The sequence below is a fragment of the Oncorhynchus clarkii genome, chromosome 11 (assembly GCF_045791955.1).
Source record: "Oncorhynchus clarkii lewisi isolate Uvic-CL-2024 chromosome 11, UVic_Ocla_1.0, whole genome shotgun sequence".
Taxonomy (NCBI): Eukaryota; Metazoa; Chordata; class Actinopteri; order Salmoniformes; family Salmonidae; genus Oncorhynchus; species Oncorhynchus clarkii.
Genome location: NC_092157.1, coordinates 23541672 through 23560281, shown reverse-complemented (window position 1 = coordinate 23560281; position 18610 = coordinate 23541672). Strand labels below are relative to the sequence as shown.

The window sequence follows — 18610 nt, the reverse complement described above, 5'->3', positions numbered from 1 at the left end:
AGGCAGTCAACACAATTACACACAGCTAACGGTTATCCACTCATGATTACTAATTGGCTGTCTGCGTTTTTCTGACCGTTTTCCCCTCTACATCGAAGCTTCACATAGATAGAGATAAAGAGGGGGAAATATGTTACATTTTAGGATGAAGAAAAGGGATGAGGAAAGTGTTTGCACCCCAATGACGTGGAAATAACCCCTGAAGACACACATTTGATCCCCGCACATTGTGTGTTAATGAAAGCACACGTGTTTGTGCATAGTGTACGGATAGGTTTGTGCTTGTGTGTGTACATTTCCAATGTTCAGTATATGAACTCAAGTCAGTAGAAACAAACACATTGTTGTCTGCCCCTGTGTGTCATCAGAGAGTATGGATGGTCTCAGCTGTGATCCTGTCGCTCAGGCTGCCGTCCCTGATGTCCATCAGTGTTGCCTAATCTTCTGTCATTATGAGTGACAACATCACCCCAGTAGACCCTCAATATAGAATTACGAGATCAGGGGCTGTACGTTTTAAGCGTCTCAGAGTAGGAGTGCTGATTTAGGATCAGTTTAGCCTTTTAGAACAAGATTACAAGACCTGGTCCTAGATCAGCACTGCTCCTCTGAGATGCTTGATGCCTACGGCCCCAGCCCTGACCCTAGACCATAGATATACTATACTAGAAACCTCTCCATCATAAACAGACAATTTGCCCAGGCAACAACCATTTGTCCTGGTCCTAATCTCAGGGACCATCCGTCTCGTCTTGTCTGGTCATCATTCCTCACAGATGACATTGATTGACTGTTACGACGTCAACATGAGCCTGTCCTCTCTCTCTCTCTCTCTCTCACTCTCTCTCTCTATATATATATTTATATATATCTCTCTATTTATATCTCTCTTTCTATCTCTCTCGATCTATCTCTCTCAATATCTCTCTCTCTCACACACACAAAAGGCAGGCGATCAGGAAGAGAAGGGGAATGTGGTTTAATGTCTATATGCCCTATAAACCCTCTCTCTCATTGCTTTTACTGTGGCTTTACGGTGCCCTGGATAGCGTTTTGGGAGATGAGTCTAACTGGTGACTGACCACAGACTTACAGACATTGAAGTTGAGGCCTAATTCATCTGTAATTTGCTTTAGGAGAGTTGTATAAATTTCACCACAATCCAGGTGGGTTCATATATGAACGGTTGAGACGTAAAATGTGTTGTGGTTATGTGTGTATGGAGGAAAAGATAATTGTATGGTGATTGAACCCTTCCTAGCATATTAATAGTAATGCCAACAAACCTTAATATGTTGACACCACGAGGTCACAGCCTGCAGTCAGCTGCACACCGAAGAGCCAGGGGTCTATGGGGCTAAGAACAGACAAACTGATCAGCTGAACATGACCCAGGCCAGATCATGTAACCCGGGTGTCTGGACCAGAGAATACATTCTGTTTCTGTGGTCTGTGTTTAGTTTTTTGGTCATTGTATCCATGATCTTATCTGTCCCATACACTTCCTGACTGTGACTGAGAGAGAACAGAGATATAAAAGAGAGAGGGAGAGATAAACAGAATGAGAGAGAGGACTGTTGATAATACTCCCCTGAGAATTGTTCACCGTGTGTTTAGGTATAGACCATGTCAAAGAACAGAAACATGCATTTGATATTTTTTCTGTTTTCTCATTTCCTTTCCATCATTTTTTCTGTTTTCTTTCCTTATATGGTCTTATCAAACGTCTGAATTTGCTACTAGAGAATCTGTCACCCGACTGTCACCCTTTCAAGTGTCAGAGTGCTTGTGCAAAAACGATCCATTCAACAATAATTCTTTATCAATCAAATCACTTTCTGAACTGCACATTTGCCTGTCTCTACGAATGTGGATGATAATCAGCCCCAAAGCGAAGCCAACAACACTGTTGACTGTCTGGCATGCAGGATGGTGTTGCCTTTAGATTAAAGGGATCATCCGCTATAAATGTACCAAATGCACTTAGACCAACATCATCTCGATACGGACTGAGTCTATAGAGGTTAAAATAGGATGAAAACCCAGAGGACATAGGGCGCATCCCAAACGGTACCCTATTTCCTAATATGGTGCACTACTGTTGACCAGATCTCTTTGGGCCCTGGTCAAAATTAGTGTACTATAAAGCGAATAACATGCGATTTCACACATCCATAATCTTTTTCAAGTTCATTCCAAGCATGTAGATTAATGATGTAATGTATGACATCAGTCCTCTACCTACGGTATAGAATTACAATTATATGGATCCATACATTGGATGGATTGATTCTTCTGGAAATTGCAATAGAACATGGAGAATGATGCCATAAACATTAATGGTGTACTTGTTTTTCTTACACAGAAGGAAATACAAGAAGACGTCACAAAGGTAAGCCTCAGACCAGGACTGGATCAGTTACTGGTTACCTACAAGTTGGACCCAGCTTCAAATAAACACTCCCATAAGCATGCATACTACACTTGTCAACTATGAAAAATAATAAAAAGCCCCCAAAAATCCCATTCACGTCTATTATTCAATTTCTACATTATTTTTGTATTACATGTGGTATTGTAGTATATCCTCCGACTCTTTATGTGAAACCCATTATTATTGTACAGGTCTGAGAAAACTGTGTGTGGTCTGGGAAAGCTGTGTGTGTGTGTGTGTGTGTGTGTGTGTGTGTGTGTGTGTGGAATTAATGATGTCATCGGGAAGCTTATATCTGGCTGCTATTCAACTTTCATCCCTCTTGAACTATTGTCTCTCGCTCTATTCTCTCTCTTGTCTATCTTGTCTCTCTCTCTCTCTCTCTTGTTCCTCTTTCTCTCTTGTCACCCTCTCTTGTCTCTCTCTGTCTTTTCTCTCTCTCTCTCCTGTCTCTCTCTTGTCTCTCTCTCTCTCTCTCCTGTCTCTCTCTCTTGTCTCTCTCTCTCTCTCTTGTCTATTTTGTCTCTTCTCTCTCTTGTCTCTTTCTCTCTTGTCACTCTTGTCTCTCTTGTCCCTCTCTCGTCTCTCTTGTCTCTCTCTCTCCCTTGTCTCTAATGTCTCTCTCTTGTCTCTCTCTCTCTTGTCCCCTCTCTCTCTTGTTTCTCTTGTCTCTCTCTTGTCTCTCTCGTCTCTCTCTTTCTTGTCTCTATTGTTTCTCTTGTCTCTCTCTCTCTTGTCTCTCTTGTTTCTCTTGTCTCTCTCTTGTCTCTCTCGTCTCTCTCCCTCTTGTCTCTATTGTTTCTCTTGTCTCTCTCTTGTATCTCGTCTCTCTCTCTTGTCTCTCTCTCTCTCTCTCTCTTGTTTCTCTTGTCTCTCTTGTATCTCTTGTCTCTCTTGTCTCGCTCTTGTCTCTTTCTTGTCTCTCTTGTCTCTTTCTTGTCTCTCTTGTCTCTCTTGTCTCTCTTGTCTCTCTCTCTCTTGTCTCTCTTGTTTCTCTTGTCTCTCTCTTGTATCTCTTGTCTCTTTCTTGTCTCTTTCTTGTCTCTTTCTTGTCTCTTTTTTGTCTCTTTCTTGTCTCTTTTTTGTCTCTTTCTTGTCTCTCTCTCTCTTGTCTCTCTTGTTTCTCTTGTCTCTCTCTTGTATCTCTTGTCTCTCTTGTTTCTCTTGTCTCTCTCTTGTATCTCTTGTCTCTCTTCTCTCTCTTGTCTCTCTTGTCTCTCTCTTGTCTCTTTCATGTCTCTTTTGTATATCTTGTCTCTTTTGTCTATCTCTCTCTTGCCACTCTTGTCTCTCTCATCTCTCTCTTGTGTCTCCATTATCTCTCTCTCTTCTGTCTCTCTTGTCTCTCTTTCTCTTGTCTCCCTCTCTCTTGTCTCTCTATTGCCTCGCTCTCTTGTCTCACTTGTCTCTTTAATCTCTCTTGTCTCTCCTGTCTCTCTTCATTCTTTCTCTCTCTCTCTTTTTCTCTATTTTCTCTCTCTTTTCTCACTCTCTCTTTTCTCTCCTCTCTCTCTCTCGTCTCTCCCGTCTCTCTTGTCTCTCTCTCTCTCTCTTCTCTCTCTTGTTTCTCTTTCTCATATACACACCCACGTTTGTTTTACTATCCTTGTGGGGAACAAACAATTGATTCCCATTCAAAATCCTATTTTCCCTAACCCCTAACCTAACCCTAACCCTAACCCTAACCTCTAACCCTAAACCTAACCCCTAACACCTAACCCTAATTCTAACCATAACCCTAATTGTAACCCTAACCCTAAACCTAACCCCTAAGCCCAAAATAGCCTTTTTCTTTGTGGGGACCCGGGAAAATGTTTTACTATCCTTGTAAGGACTTCTGCCCCCCCTGTCCACCCACACACACACACAAACCAAGCTTGTACAATATTGGGAAGGAAGACAGCCAAAACTATCCCTGATACAGCCCAGAGACCAAACAAACCTAACAGAGGAAGTGCATTGACCACATGTGTGTCCAGCTCTGCCAGAGGTCTGACAGTGGAACATAAACACCATGTAGCTTTCTCATCCTCAGTGGATATCTTTGTTTCTCTCTGTCTCTCTGCCTGCTTGGTGTTTTTGTTGTTTTTCTGTTTGTTTGTTCTTAGTCCCCATAGACCCCTGGCTCTTAGGTTTGTAGCATAGTAAGGTCACTAAGGTTTGTTGGCGTTACAATTAACATGCTAGGAATGGTTCAATCACCATACAATTACATTTTCCTCCATTGTAAAACCTAGCTGTACTACTTATTTCTGTGAGGGTGAGGGGGATTTATAGCATTTAGAACAATATTATTTGTATCTCTGAAATGAAACCATCGTGAAAAACACACTAATCTCTTCCATAATTTCTTGAAACAATATAAGCTAATTTACTAGCATTTCTGAAAGTGAATAGATAAGGTTTTGGAATGAAACTTCAAATGTTAACAAATTGTAAAAATAAAAAAAATATTTAAAACAAATATATAGTTGTTGCAAAAGTATTCACCCCTTTTGTTTAGTCAAACCTAAATTAGTTCAGGAGTAAAAGTTGGCTTAACAATTCAAATAATAAGTTACATGATTTTTAAATGACTACCCCCTTCCTCTGTCCCCCATAGATAAAACATCTGTAAGGTCCCTCAGTCAAACATTGAATTTCAAGCAGATTCAAATACAAAGACCAGGGAGCTTTTCAACGCCTCATAAAGAAGGGCAGTGATTGGTAGATGAGTAACATTAACAAATCAGACATTGCATATCTCTTTAAGCTTGGTCAAGTTAATAACTATGCTGTGGAGGATGTATTAAACCACCCAGACATAACAAAGATACAGTCGTCCTTCTGAACTGAGCTTTAGGACAGGAAGGAAACTGCTCAGGGATGTTACCATGAGGCCATTGGTCATTTTAAAACAGCTACAGAGATCAATGGCTGTGATGTTAGAAAACTGAGGATGGGCTCAACAACATTGAAGTTACTCCACAATAATGACCTAAATGACAGAGTGAAAAGAAGGATACAAACATACATAATCAAAATATTTCAAAACATGTATCCTGTTTGCAACAAGGCACTAAAGTAATACTGCTAGAAAAACACGGCAAAGGAACACACTTTTAGGCCTAAATGCAAAGCCTTATGTACAACACATCACTCAATAACTGCCTCCGTATTTTCAAGCATGCTGGTGGCTGCATCATGGTATGGGTATGCTTGACACCAGAAAAGACGGGGGAGATTTTCAGGATAATAAGAAACAAGATGGAGCTAAACATAGGCAAACTCCTAGAAGAAAACCTGATTCAGTCTGCTTTACATCAGACACTGTGATTCACTTTTCAGAAGGACAATAACGTACAACACAAGGCCAAATCTAAGCTGGAGTTGCTTACCAAGAAGACAGGGAATGTTCCTGAGTGGCCAAGTTAGTTTTGACTTAAATATGCTTGAAAATGTATGGCAAGACTTGAACATTTCTGTCTGGCCATGATCCCCTACACCTTGACAAAGCTTGAAGAATTTTTAAAATAATAAATGGTCAAATATTGTACAATCCAGGTGTGCAATGCTCTTATAGACTTAACCAAAGAAGACTCACATCTGTAATCTCTGCTAAATGTGTTTCAAACCTTTATTGACTCAGGTGAATATTTATCTAATCAAGGTATATTAGTGTTTGATTTTTCATTAATAAAAAAAAACTCACTTTTAAACTCATTTTAATCCCACTTTCTAATTTCACAAAATGTGAAAAAATTCAAGGGGGGCGAATACTTATAATACCCACTGTAGATAGATTGTGGTTTAATGTCAGTGTCTCTATCAGTCGGCACTTGGCTGTTTCATTATACACAATAAGCACCATAAATAGGGTCGCTCACACTTTCTCTCTCACATTCAGAGTGTCACTCTTCACATTCCTCCTGTGCCCAAACACTCCGGAAGAGGTGCCAGAAGATAACTAGAATGAGAAGCTAAACTTGTCTATCAACACTGAATACTTTCTGTGACTCTGCGATTCAGTTAAAACAGGAACAGTTGACTAAGGCTACAGAAAACCCTGCTTGCACCTTGGCCATATGCATCATCACCCTAATGACATTACAGCTTCTCCAGATGAGATAGTATTTAGGTAAAACTATGATGAGTCACTCTTTGTGGAGGCTATTTTGTTTGATTAAACTCTGGGCGTGCCACAATGACGAGCCACAAGGCCGTTACAGAACTTTATTTCAACCTGGGAAGAGAGGCAGAAACGTAGCGAGAATCAGAGCATCTGTCATTTAATGGCTGGGTGTGAGAGAGAGATAGCGAGGGAGAGGATATTTGCCAACAGGGGTAATCAGGACTGTCTGTCTGGCATTGCTGGAGTTTCAATGAATTTCAATGTCTTTTATGACTGTGGTAGATTTTTCATTAGTTTCTGTGGTAATTAAAAGTCGAACTGCTCTCCAAAACTAGCCTAAAGCAATGTAAGTAATCATTGCATATTCCCCAAAATGACAATTAACAGCTTAGACGTCCTTTAGCAGAATGTGATGCATGACGAAGACAAGAATATTACAAGCGAGGGATGCCCCCATTTCTAAACTCCAGTTCTCAAACTTAAAAACAACACATAATGGCTGTCTATCGTCTGTGATATGTTGTTAAATGCCATCAATGCAACATATGTTCAATACTAGAGTAATCTTATTTCTGTTACGTCATTGACTTGTAGTAACTGCAGTATTAGAACACCAGTATGGTAGTATTTCCTTTGTGACTAACACAAAGTTTGAATTATAATGTGACATTTGAGTGTGTGTGTGGGGGGGACCTCCTATGTGACATTTTTTGGGGGGGAGGGGGCTAATAGTTAAGACATGTCATTTAATGGTAAACATGAATTACCTTTTAATGTGGCATGAACGCAGTCATCTGATTGTCCGACAAATCACTTTGAAACGGCTACCTGCGCAAGTTAGTCCACATCCAAAAGGATTCCAGCATCCAAACTGTGTACACGCCATTTGATGAATGGACAGACAACTGTTACAAAACACTGAAAAGTCACACTCTGCAATTGTCATTGGGCCTACTCTTGTAGCCTAAATGAATTGATGCCTCTTACTAACAAATTGACCTTTTGTGAAAAAAGAAAGGTCAAGTTATACCAGACTGTTTGTTTCATTTGAAATAAGCTTATATTTTCAATTGTATCATTGTATAAGTACAACATTGTGTTTTAAAGAAATAGGGGAATGGTTAAATTAGTATTATTTAGACACCCCCAAAGTATGGCTTTTGTTGAGTTTAGCGGGGCTCATATCTCTCATTCTCTTCCCCTTTTCCCCACGTAATTCACACTCTGGACCAACACATGAGTCATCCATGGTTTCCATCAGCAGAATGAAACTCCACAGAGTGACTTCACATCACAGAAGGACTTAAGCTTTGGGTCTTCAAATACAGGCATTTCAGACAGTCACTCCTCTGATATGTCATGGGACAACAACTAACAACTACACAAATGTCATGCTGAGAGTTACCTGACATGAGCTTTGTCTGTTTTAGCTATGTGTGTGTGTGTGTGGATGTGTGTGTGTGTTCCATGTGGCTTCGGCTCCCTGACTGCGTATGTGGTTTGACGTGAGATGGAGGGGGCTACCAAGAACAGCAGCCATCACAGCTGTTCCCCGTCACATCAGTGTTCTGAGCAATGTTCACAACTATCAGCCAGCATCACTATCAACCATCAGCCAGCATCTCCTCCTGCATCAGCTTCCAGTTCCAAATACAAACCAACAGCTCACTACCTTTCTGGGGCTCTGAAACTCAGAGCCAAACAGAATACCATTTGATAGATATTCTATTCAGTCCTGGTCTCAAAATCTGCAGTGGTGTACTTCAAAGTATAGAAGGCTTCTCTCCCAGTCCCCTATCGATCGGTCCAGCTTCTGTCTTCAGGCAGCTTTTCAGGTATGGACTCCATCTCTTGATTGCATTATCGCTTAGCCATTGATTGGCCCAGGCGTCTGCAGTGCAAACTAAAAACTCGAACCTATTATTCCAGGTTGTTAGGTCTCATTTTCTCCTGGGAATCAGTGTCTTTCTTGAGACTGACCAGGCACAGAGCGTGGCTTTTATTTCAGCCGGCTGATTTAATGATTTGGATCCACTGCTTTGTCATTACGCTCAGTGCTGAGGTAGTACCAGAAACGCTTGCTGAACTATTATCATAGTTAGTTCCTCAGTCCCTTTGGGGAGAACGTTCTTGTCATGTACTGTCATGTTGTGTCTTGTCTCTGTCCTTTCCCTTCACCCTGTCTCCCTCTGCTGGTCGTTGTTAGGTTACCTTTCCACCCCCTCTTTCCCCCAGCTGTGCCTTGTCTCCTCCTAACCACCTCGTCACCCCTTTTCCCACCTGTTCCCTTTTTCCCTCTGATTAGTCCCCTATATCTCTCTCTGTTTTTGTTCCTGTCCTTGTCGGATTCTTGTTTGTTGTGTTTCATGCCTGAACCAGACTGTCGTCATGTTTGCTGTAACCTTGTCTTGTCCTGTCGGAATCTGCCGGTCCGTCTGAGCCTACCTATGTTTGGTAATTAAAGAAGCTCTGTTTAAGTTAATTCGCTTTTGGGTCCTCATTCACGCACCGTAACAGAAGAATCCGACCAAGAATGGACCCAGCGACTTCGGATCCTCTCCACTCAGCCGTCGGGATCCAGGGAGCGATGCTAGGCAGACACGAGCAGGAAGTGTCTGCTGCTCGACATGCCGTTGAGACCCTGGCCACCCAAGTCTCCAACCTCACAGAACAGGTTCACCATCTCCGCCTCGATCCACCGGCCACTTCCAGGGCTTTCGAATCTCCGGAGCCCAGAATCAATAACCCGCCGTGTTACTCTGGGGAGCCCACTGAATGCCGCTCGTTCCTCACCCAGTGTGATATTGTGTTTTCTCTCCAGCCCAACACTTACTCCAGGAGCACTGCTCGTGTCGCCTACGTCATATCTCTCCTTATTGGACGGGCTCGTGAGTGGGGCACGGCAATCTGGGAGGCAAGGGCTGAGTGTACTAACCAGTATCAGGACTTTAAGGAGGAGATGATACGGGTTTTTGATCGATCTGTTTTTGGGGAGGAGGCTTCCAGGGCCCTGTCTTCCCTATGTCAAGGCAATCGATCCATAACAGACTACTCTATTGAGTTTCGCACTCTTGCTGTCTCCAGTGGCTGGAACGAGCCGGCCTTGCTCGCTCGTCTTCTGGAGGGTCTCCGCGCAGAGGTAAAGGATGAGATTCTCTCCCGGGAGGTTCCTTCCAGCGTGGATTCCTTGATTGAACTCGCTATTCGCATTGAGCGACGGGTTGATCTTCGTCACCGAGCTCGTGGAAAGGAGCTCGCGCTCTCCGTCGCCCCCCTCTCCGCATCACTACCATCTTCCTCTGCCGGCTCGGGTGCTGAGCCCATGCAGCTGGGAGGTATCCGCATCTCGACTAAGGAGAGGGAACGGAGAATCACCAACCGCCTCTGTCTCTATTGCGGTTCCGCTGGTCATTTTGTCACTTCATGTCCAGTAAAAGGCCAGAGCTCGTCAGTAAGCGGAGGGCTACTGGTGAGCGCTACTACTCCTGTCTCTCCTTCAAGATCCTGCACTACCTTGTCGGTCCATCTACGCTGGACCGGTTCGTCAGCTTCCTGCAGTGCCTTAATAGACTCTGGGGCGGAGGGCTGTTTTATGGACGAGACCTGGGCTCGGGAACATGACATTCCTCTCAGACAGTTAAAGGAGCCCACGGCCTTGTTCGCCCTGGATGGTAGTCCTCTCCCCAGGATTCAGCGTGAGACGCTACCTTTAACCCTCACTGTTTCTGGTAATCATAGTGAAACCATTTCTTTTTTAATTTTTCGTTCACCTTTTACACCTGTTGTTTTGGGCCATCCCTGGCTAGTTTGTCATAATCCTTCCATTAATTGGTCTAGTAATTCTATCCTCTCCTGGAACGTCTCTTGTCATGTGAAATGTTTAATGTCTGCTATCCCTCCTGTTTCCTCTGTCTCTTCTTCACAGGAGGAGCCTGGTGATTTGACAGGGGTGCCGGAGGAATATCACGATCTGCGCACGGTGTTCAGTCGGTCCAGGGCCACCTCTCTTCCTCCACACCGGTCGTATGATTGTAGTATTGATCTCCTTCCGGGAACCACCCCCCCCCGGGGTAGACTATACTCTCTGTCGGCTCCCGAACGTAAGGCTCTCGAAGATTATTTGTCTGTAGCTCTTGACGCCGGTACCATAGTCCCCTCCTCCTCTCCCGCCGGAGCGGGGGTTTTTTTTGTCAAGAAGAAGGACGGGTCTCTGCGCCCCTGCATAGATTATCGAGGGCTGAATGACATAACAGTGAAGAATCGTTATCCGCTTCCTCTTATGTCTTCAGCCTTCGAGATCCTGCAGGGAGCCAGGTTTTTCACTAAGTTGGACCTTCGTAACGCTTACCATCTCGTGCGCATCAGGGAGGGGGACGAGTGGAAGACGGCGTTTAACACTCCGTTAGGGCACTTTGAATACCGGGTTCTTCCTTTCGGCCTCGCTAACGCTCCAGCTGTCTTTCAGGCATTAGTCAATGATGTCCTGAGAGACATGCTGAACATCTTTGTTTTCGTTTACCTTGACGATATCCTGATTTTTTCACCGTCACTCCAGATTCATGTTCAGCACGTTCGACGTGTCCTCCAGCGCCTTTTAGAGAATTGTCTTTTTGTGAAGGCTGAGAAGTGCACTTTTCATGCCTCCTCCGTCACATTTCTCGGTTCTGTTATTTCCGCTGAAGGCATTAAGATGGATCCCGCTAAGGTCCAAGCTGTCATTGATTGGCCCGTCCCTAAGTCACGCGTCGAGCTGCAGCGCTTTCTCGGCTTCGCGAACTTCTATCGTCGTTTCATCCGTAATTTCGGTCAGGTGGCAGCTCCTCTCACAGCCCTTACTTCTGTCAAGACGTGCTTTAAGTGGTCCGTTTCCGCCCAGGGAGCTTTTGATCTCCTCAAGAATCGTTTTACATCCGCTCCTATCCTTGTTACACCTGACGTCTCTAGACAGTTTGTTGTCGAGGTTGACGCGTCAGAGGTGGGCGTGGGAGCCATTCTTTCTCAGCGCTCCCTCTCTGACGACAAGGTCCACCCATGCGCGTATTTTTCTCATCGCCTGTCGCCGTCGGAACGTAACTATGATGTGGGTAACCGCGAACTCTTCGCCATCCGGTTAGCCCTAGTCGAATGGCGACAGTGGTTGGAGGGGGCGACCGTTCCTTTTGTTGTTTGGACTGACCATAGGAACCTTGAGTACATCCGTTCTGCCAAACGACTTAATGCGCGTCAGGCGCGTTGGGCGCTGTTTTTCGCTCGTTTCGAGTTCGTGATTTCTTATCGTCCGGGCTCTAAGAACACCAAGCCTGATGCTTTGTCTCGTCTCTTCAGTTCTTCAGTAGCCTCCACTGACCCCGAGGGGATTCTCCCTGAGGGGCGTGTTGTCGGGTTGACTGTCTGGGGAATTGAGAGGCAGGTAAAACAAGCGCTCACTCACACTCCGTCGCCGCGCGCTTGTCCTAGGAACCTTCTTTTCGTTCCCGTTCCTACTCGTCTGGCCGTTCTTCAGTGGGCTCACTCTGCCAAGTTAGCCGGCCACCCTGGCGTTCGGGGTACGCTTGCTTCCATTCGCCAGCGTTTTTGGTGGCCCACCCGGGAGCATGACACGCGTCGTTTCGTGGCTGCTTGTTCGGTCTGCGCGCAGACTAAGTCCGGTAACTCTCCTCCTGCCGGCCGTCTCAGGCCGCTTCCTATTCCTTCTCGACCGTGGTCTCACATCGCCTTAGATTTTGTCACCGGACTGCCTTCGTCAGCGGGGAAGACTGTTATTCTTACGGTTGTCGATAGGTTCTCTAAGGCGGCTCATTTCATTCCCCTTGCTAAGCTTCCTTCTGCTAAAGAGACGGCACAAATCATCATCGAGAATGTTTTCAGAATTCATGGCCTTCCGTCAGACGTCGTTTCGGACAGAGGTCCGCAATTCACGTCTCAATTTTGGAGGGAGTTTTGCCGTTTGATTGGGGCTTCCGTCAGTCTCTCTTCCGGCTTTCACCCCCAGTCTAACGGTCAAGCAGAACGGGCCAATCAGACTATTGGTCGCATCTTACGCAGTCTTTCTTTTCGTAACCCTGCGTCTTGGTCAGAACAGCTCCCCTGGGCAGAATACGCCCACAACTCGCTTCCTTCGTCTGCGACCGGGCTATCTCCTTTTCAGAGTAGCCTCGGGTACCAGCCTCCGCTGTTCTCATCTCAGTTCGCCGAGTCCAGCGTCCCCTCCGCTCAGGCTTTTGTCCAACGTTGCGAGCGCACCTGGAAGAGGGTCAGGTCTGCACTTTGCCGTTATAGGACGCAGACTGTGAGGGCTGCTAATAAGCGTAGAACTAAGAGTCCTAGATATTGTCGCGGTCAGAGAGTTTGGCTCTCCACTCAGAACCTTCCCCTTAAGACGGCTTCTCGCAAGTTGACCCCGCGGTTCATTGGTCCGTTCCGTATTTCTCGGGTCATTAATCCTGTCGCAGTTCGACTTCTTCTTCCGCGATACCTTCGTCGCGTCCACCCGGTCTTCCATGTCTCCTGCATCAAGCCCGTCCTTCGCGCCCCCGCTCGTCTTCTTCTTCTACGAGGTCTTGTTGAGGGCGCACCCATCTACAGGGTCCGTAGAATTTTGGACATGCGTCCTCGGGGCCGTGGTCACCAGTACCTCGTAGATTGGGAGGGGTACGGTCCTGAGGAGAGGAGTTGGGTTCCCTCTCGGGACGTGCTGGACCGTGCGCTGATCGAGGATTTCCTCCGTTGCCGCCAGGTTTCCTCCTCGAGTGCGCCAGGAGGCGCTCGGTGAGTGGGGGGGTACTGTCATGTACTGTCATGTTGTGTCTTGTCTCTGTCCTTTCCCTTCACCCTGTCTCCCTCTGCTGGTCGTTGTTAGGTTACCTTTCCACCCCCTCTTTCCCCCAGCTGTGCCTTGTCTCCTCCTAACCACCTCGTCACCCCTTTTCCCACCTGTTCCCTTTTTCCCTCTGATTAGTCCCCTATATCTCTCTCTGTTTTTGTTCCTGTCCTTGTCGGATTCTTGTTTGTTGTGTTTCATGCCTGAACCAGACTGTCGTCATGTTTGCTGTAACCTTGTCTTGTCCTGTCGGAATCTGCCGGTCCGTCTGAGCCTACCTATGTTTGGTAATTAAAGAAGCTCTGTTTAAGTTAATTCGCTTTTGGGTCCTCATTCACGCACCGTAACAGTTCTACTCTCTTTGTCATGATAGAGGACAGACATTTGTTGGATCAGTTCTTTTTTTCCTTTTTGGTGGCACCTTGTGAGGGTGGTGTTTGTTACCCCAAAGCCTCTACGAGGACTGGAGTTCTAATGCAATGTCTTCGTCCATCTCTGACATTGTCGGACAAACAAAGCATTGGTGTATTAAGAATGGCTGGCTTGAAGTCAAGCAGGTGCACTGTGTGAAGAGGTGTGGGTTAAAGTGACTGAAATACCTCAGACAAATAGAAGACATCCATTCAACAGACATTCCAACTGAGTTCAAATGTCTGTGAAGTTATACTTATGTAGTGTGTAACAGCTATTGCTGACGCCATGTACTTTGTGTAGTGTGTAGCAGATATTGCTGAAGCTCTCACTCAGTCGATTGCTGTATGACCTAAACTCATATCTGCCCGTTAGCAATGTGAACACGTATGTGGTGTTGGATGTAATAGGCGTCAGTGTGGACTTCCTTCCTGATGATCTAATTCAAACACACTGCCCAGTTGGAATCAGCTTAAATCTCAGGCCATTCCAGACTCCCCGTATCCTGCCGTAGTCGATCCGATCTGTTTTCTCACACCTGCTGGTGTATTCAAACACACACACACACACACACACACACACACACACACACACACACACACACACACACACACACACACACACAATGAGCAGAACGCCATCCAGGTGCTTTTGTTTTTCTATCCTCGTCAGAATTTTGTATATAGTTTTGTTACAAACGTGTGTGCTTTTTGGTTTGATCATTTGGAATGCTCCTCAGCTTATGCATTTCATGGTTTGTGATGTAGCACACGCGTTTGCTCATTTCATGGTTTGTGATGTAGCACACGCGTTTGCTCATTTCATGGTTTGTGATGTAGCACACGCGTTTGCTCATTTCATGGTTTGTGATGTAGCACACGCGTTTGCTCATTTCATGGTTTGTGATGTAGCACACGCGTTTGCTCATTTCATGGTTTGTGATGTAGCACACGCGTTTGCTCATTTCATGGTTTGTGATGTAGCACAGCATTTGCTAATTTCATGGTTTGTGATGTAGCACACAAGTTGATCTGTTGATCTAATTTTCCTGTAGTCAATTTAACAACTTTCTTGTTTAACGTCAAATCTTTCAACATTTCACTGCATCTCTTTTCTGAATGACTGAAAAATGTTCACATTCACCTGACTACTTTTTCTCTCACAGTATTGTGCCTCCCTCATATTGATTACATTTAAAATAAACAGTACCAGTCAACAGTTTGGACACACCTACACATTCCAGGGTTTTTCTTTATTTTTTACAATTTTCTACCTTGTAGAAAAGTTGGGAGGTCATCAAAACTATGAAATAACACATATGGAATCATGTAGTAACCAAAAAAGTGTTAAACAAATCATAATATATTTTATTTTTGAGATTCTTCAAAGTAGCACCCTTTGTCTTGATGACAGCTTTGCACACTCTTGGCATTCTCTCAACCAGCTTCATGAGGTAGTCACCTGGAAAGAATTTCAATTAACAGGTGTGCCTTGTTAAAAATAATTTATTAGAAGAATTAGTAGAATTTATTTTCTTCTTAATGCGTTTGGACAATCAGCTGTGTTGTGACAAGGTAGGGTTGGTATACAGAAGATAGCTCTATTTGGTAAAAGACCAAGTCCATATTATGGCAAGAACAGCTCAAATAAGCAAAGAGAAATGACAGTCCATCTTTACTTTAAGACATGAAGATCAGTCAATACAGAAAATTCCAAGAACTTAGAAAGTTTCTTCAAGTGCAGTCGCAAAAACCATCAAGCGCTATGACACCCCCCTATCCACATCGATGGAACAGTAGTGGAGAGGGTAGTAAGTTTTAAGTTCCTCGGCGTACACATCACAGACAAACTGAATTGGTCCACCCACACAGACAGCATCGTGAAGAAGGCGCAGCAGCGCCTCTTCAACCTCAGGAGGCTAAAGAAATTCGGCTTGTCACCAAAAGCACTCACAAACTTCTACAGATGCACAATCGAGAGCATCCTGTCGGGCTGTATCACCGCCTGGTACGGCAACTGCTCCGCCCACAACCGTAAGGCTTTCCAGAGGGTAGTGAGGTCTGCACAACGCATCACCGGGGACAAACTACCTGCCCTCCAGGACACCTACACCACCCGATGTCACAGGAAGGCCATAAAGATCATCAAGGACAACAACCACCCGAGCCACTGCCTGTTCACCCCGCTATCATCCAGAAGGCGAGGTCAGTACAGGTGCATCAAAGCTGGGACCGAGAGACTGAAAAACAGCTTCTATCTCAAGGCCATCAGACTGTTAAACAGCCACCACTAACATTGAGTGGCTGCTGCCAACACCCTGACTCAACTCCAGCCACTTTAATAATGGGAATTGATGGGAAATGATGTAAAATATATCACTAGCCACTTTAAACAATGCTACCTAATATAATGTTTACATACCCTACATTATTCATCTCATATGTATATGTATATACTGTACTCTATATAATCTACTGCATCTTTATGTAATACATGTATCACTAGCCACTTTAACTATGCCACTTTGTTTACATACTCATCTCATATGTATATACTGCACTCAATACCATCTACTGTATCTTGCCTATGCCGCTCTGTACCATCACTCATTCATATATCTTTATGTACATATTCTTTATCCCCTTACACTTGTGTCTATAAGGTAGTAGTTTTGGAATTGTTAGCTAGATTACTTGTTGGTTATTACTGCATTGTCAGAACTAGAAGCACAAGCATTTCGCTACACTCGCATTAACATCTGCTAACCATGTGTATGTGACAAATAAAATTCGATTTGATTTGATTTGATGAAACTGGTTCTCATAAGGACCACCACAGGAAAGGAAGACCCAGAGTTACCTCTGCTGCAGAGGATAAGTTCATTAGAGTTAAATGCCACTCAGATTGCAGCCCAAATAAATGCTTCACAGAGTTCAAGTAACAGACACATCTCAACATCAACTGTTCAGAGGAGACAGCGTGAATTAGGCCTTCATGGTAAAATTGCTGCTACTAAAGGACACCAATAATAAAAATAGACTTACTTGGGCCAAGAAACACGAGTAATGGACATTAGACCAGTGGAAATCTGTCCTTTGGTCTAATGAGTCCAAATTTGAGATTTTGGGTTCCAACCGCCGTGTCTTTGTGAGACGCAGAGTAGGTGAACGGATGATCTCCGCATGTGTGGTTCTCACTGCAAAGCATGGAGGAGAGATGGTGTGGGGGTGCTTTGCTGGTGACACTGTCAGTGATTTATTTAGAATTCCAGGCACACTTAATCATTATGGCTACCATAGTATTCTGCAGCGAGACAATTGGTTGTCATTGAACAATGTCTGTCATTGAACAACCTCATACCATGATTAGATGGGGAAAAACACACTTTCATAAGCTCTTTAAACAATAAAAGCTAATTTACCAACAATTCTGAAAATGGATATATAGTGTTTTGGAATTAAACTATTCATATATTGTTTGACATTATTGTTGCCCGGTGTTCAGAGAACAAGCCAGATTGGAAGGAAAGATTTTCAGAGCATGCATAGACCTTAAATTGATGGGTAGAAGCTGCCCTCGCTCTCTCCATCCCTCCATCCATCCCACCCTCTACTCCACCAAAAAGCTGAGAGGAAAGTGAAAGCAAAGGGCCTCTTGATAAGCCTCCCGTCTACAGGGGCCAGGGGAGATTAAAGGGTTCCGTAATTGTGTGTGTGTGTTTGCGTGTGTGTGTGTATGTGTGTGTGCAAGTGTGTGTGTGTGTGTGTGTGTGTGTGTGTGTGTGTGTGTGTGTGTGTGTGTGTGTGTGTGTGTGTGTGTGAAAGTGTGTGTGCGTGCGTGCGTGTGTGTGTGTGTGTGTGTGTGTTTTATATGTGTGTGTGTTTTATGTGTGTGTGTGTGTGTGTGTGTGTGTGTGTGTGTGTGTGTGTGTGTGTGTGTTTTTTATGTGTGTGTGTGTGTGTGTGTGTGTGTGTGTGTGTGTGTGTGTGTGTGTGTGATGGACTTTGGATTGGTTTTGTGCGTGTCTATAATGGCAAGGTGAAGATGTGAGTCTCTATGCCCTCATCTCTCCTCCTCCCTCCCCCTTTCCCTTCCTTTCTTCTCCCCAGTAAGATGGAGGGGACTGAAATGAGTTGTGGTTTATCTCTGAGTGCAGGGTGGAGTGAGGGCTGTCGCCTGAACTTCCTGAGGTGCTTTTGGGGAACAAACGAGGTGTGTGTGTGTGTGTGTGAGTGTGTGTGTGTGTGTGTTTAGTGTGACTATCTTTGTAGCTCAAGCGTTCAGTTCACGTTTGCCCTCTGATAACCATCCTTACATAAATAGTTGCTCGCTGCAAAAATGTCAGAACCTCAAGGAAATAAATAAACTGTTCTTCCCTCTAAGCTTTGTGTAATTTATTTCCACTTAATTTATGTCTGCCATAACTCAATAGTTATTCACTGTAATCTACGGTTGGTTGGAGTCTGACAGGCTATTGAGGGTGACTATTGAGGGTGACTTGCAGAAACACTGTGCCGAGGGGGAAGGGAAAGAGAATGGCATGGTGAGTAAAGGGGGACACTGGGGTTTGCTGTCTCAAATGGCACCCTATTCCCTATATAGTGCACTACTTTTGACCAGGGCCCTAAGTCTCTGGTCAAAAAGTTGTGCACGATATAGGGAATAGGGTGCCATTTGAGACGCAACTTGGTTGATAGAGTTGTAATGGTAAGTCTGGAGCCTTGAGAGGCTTGACACATCACAGCGTAGCTGTCGGTTAATCAACAGTAACATATCACTCCCCACTTCATTCCATCACCCCTGAAGGGAGTGCTTGTAAAATACTTTTGATTAA

At 44.6% G+C, this 18610-nt stretch overlaps 1 protein-coding gene across 3 annotated transcripts in view; it reads left to right on the top strand.

Annotated features, from left to right (window-relative positions):
* The window catches only part of LOC139420397 (phosphodiesterase 1C, calmodulin-dependent a), a 120323-nt gene that overhangs the window by 1285 nt on the left and 100428 nt on the right, over nt 1-18610 (top strand). For 2 of the 3 annotated variants that reach the window (XM_071170452.1, XM_071170454.1), the window contains exon 2: nt 2366-2392. In XM_071170452.1, coding sequence (XP_071026553.1) covers nt 2366-2392 — 27 coding nt within the window. The remainder of the gene's footprint in view (nt 1-2365; nt 2393-18610) is intronic. The other variant, XM_071170453.1, reaches the window with a different exon arrangement.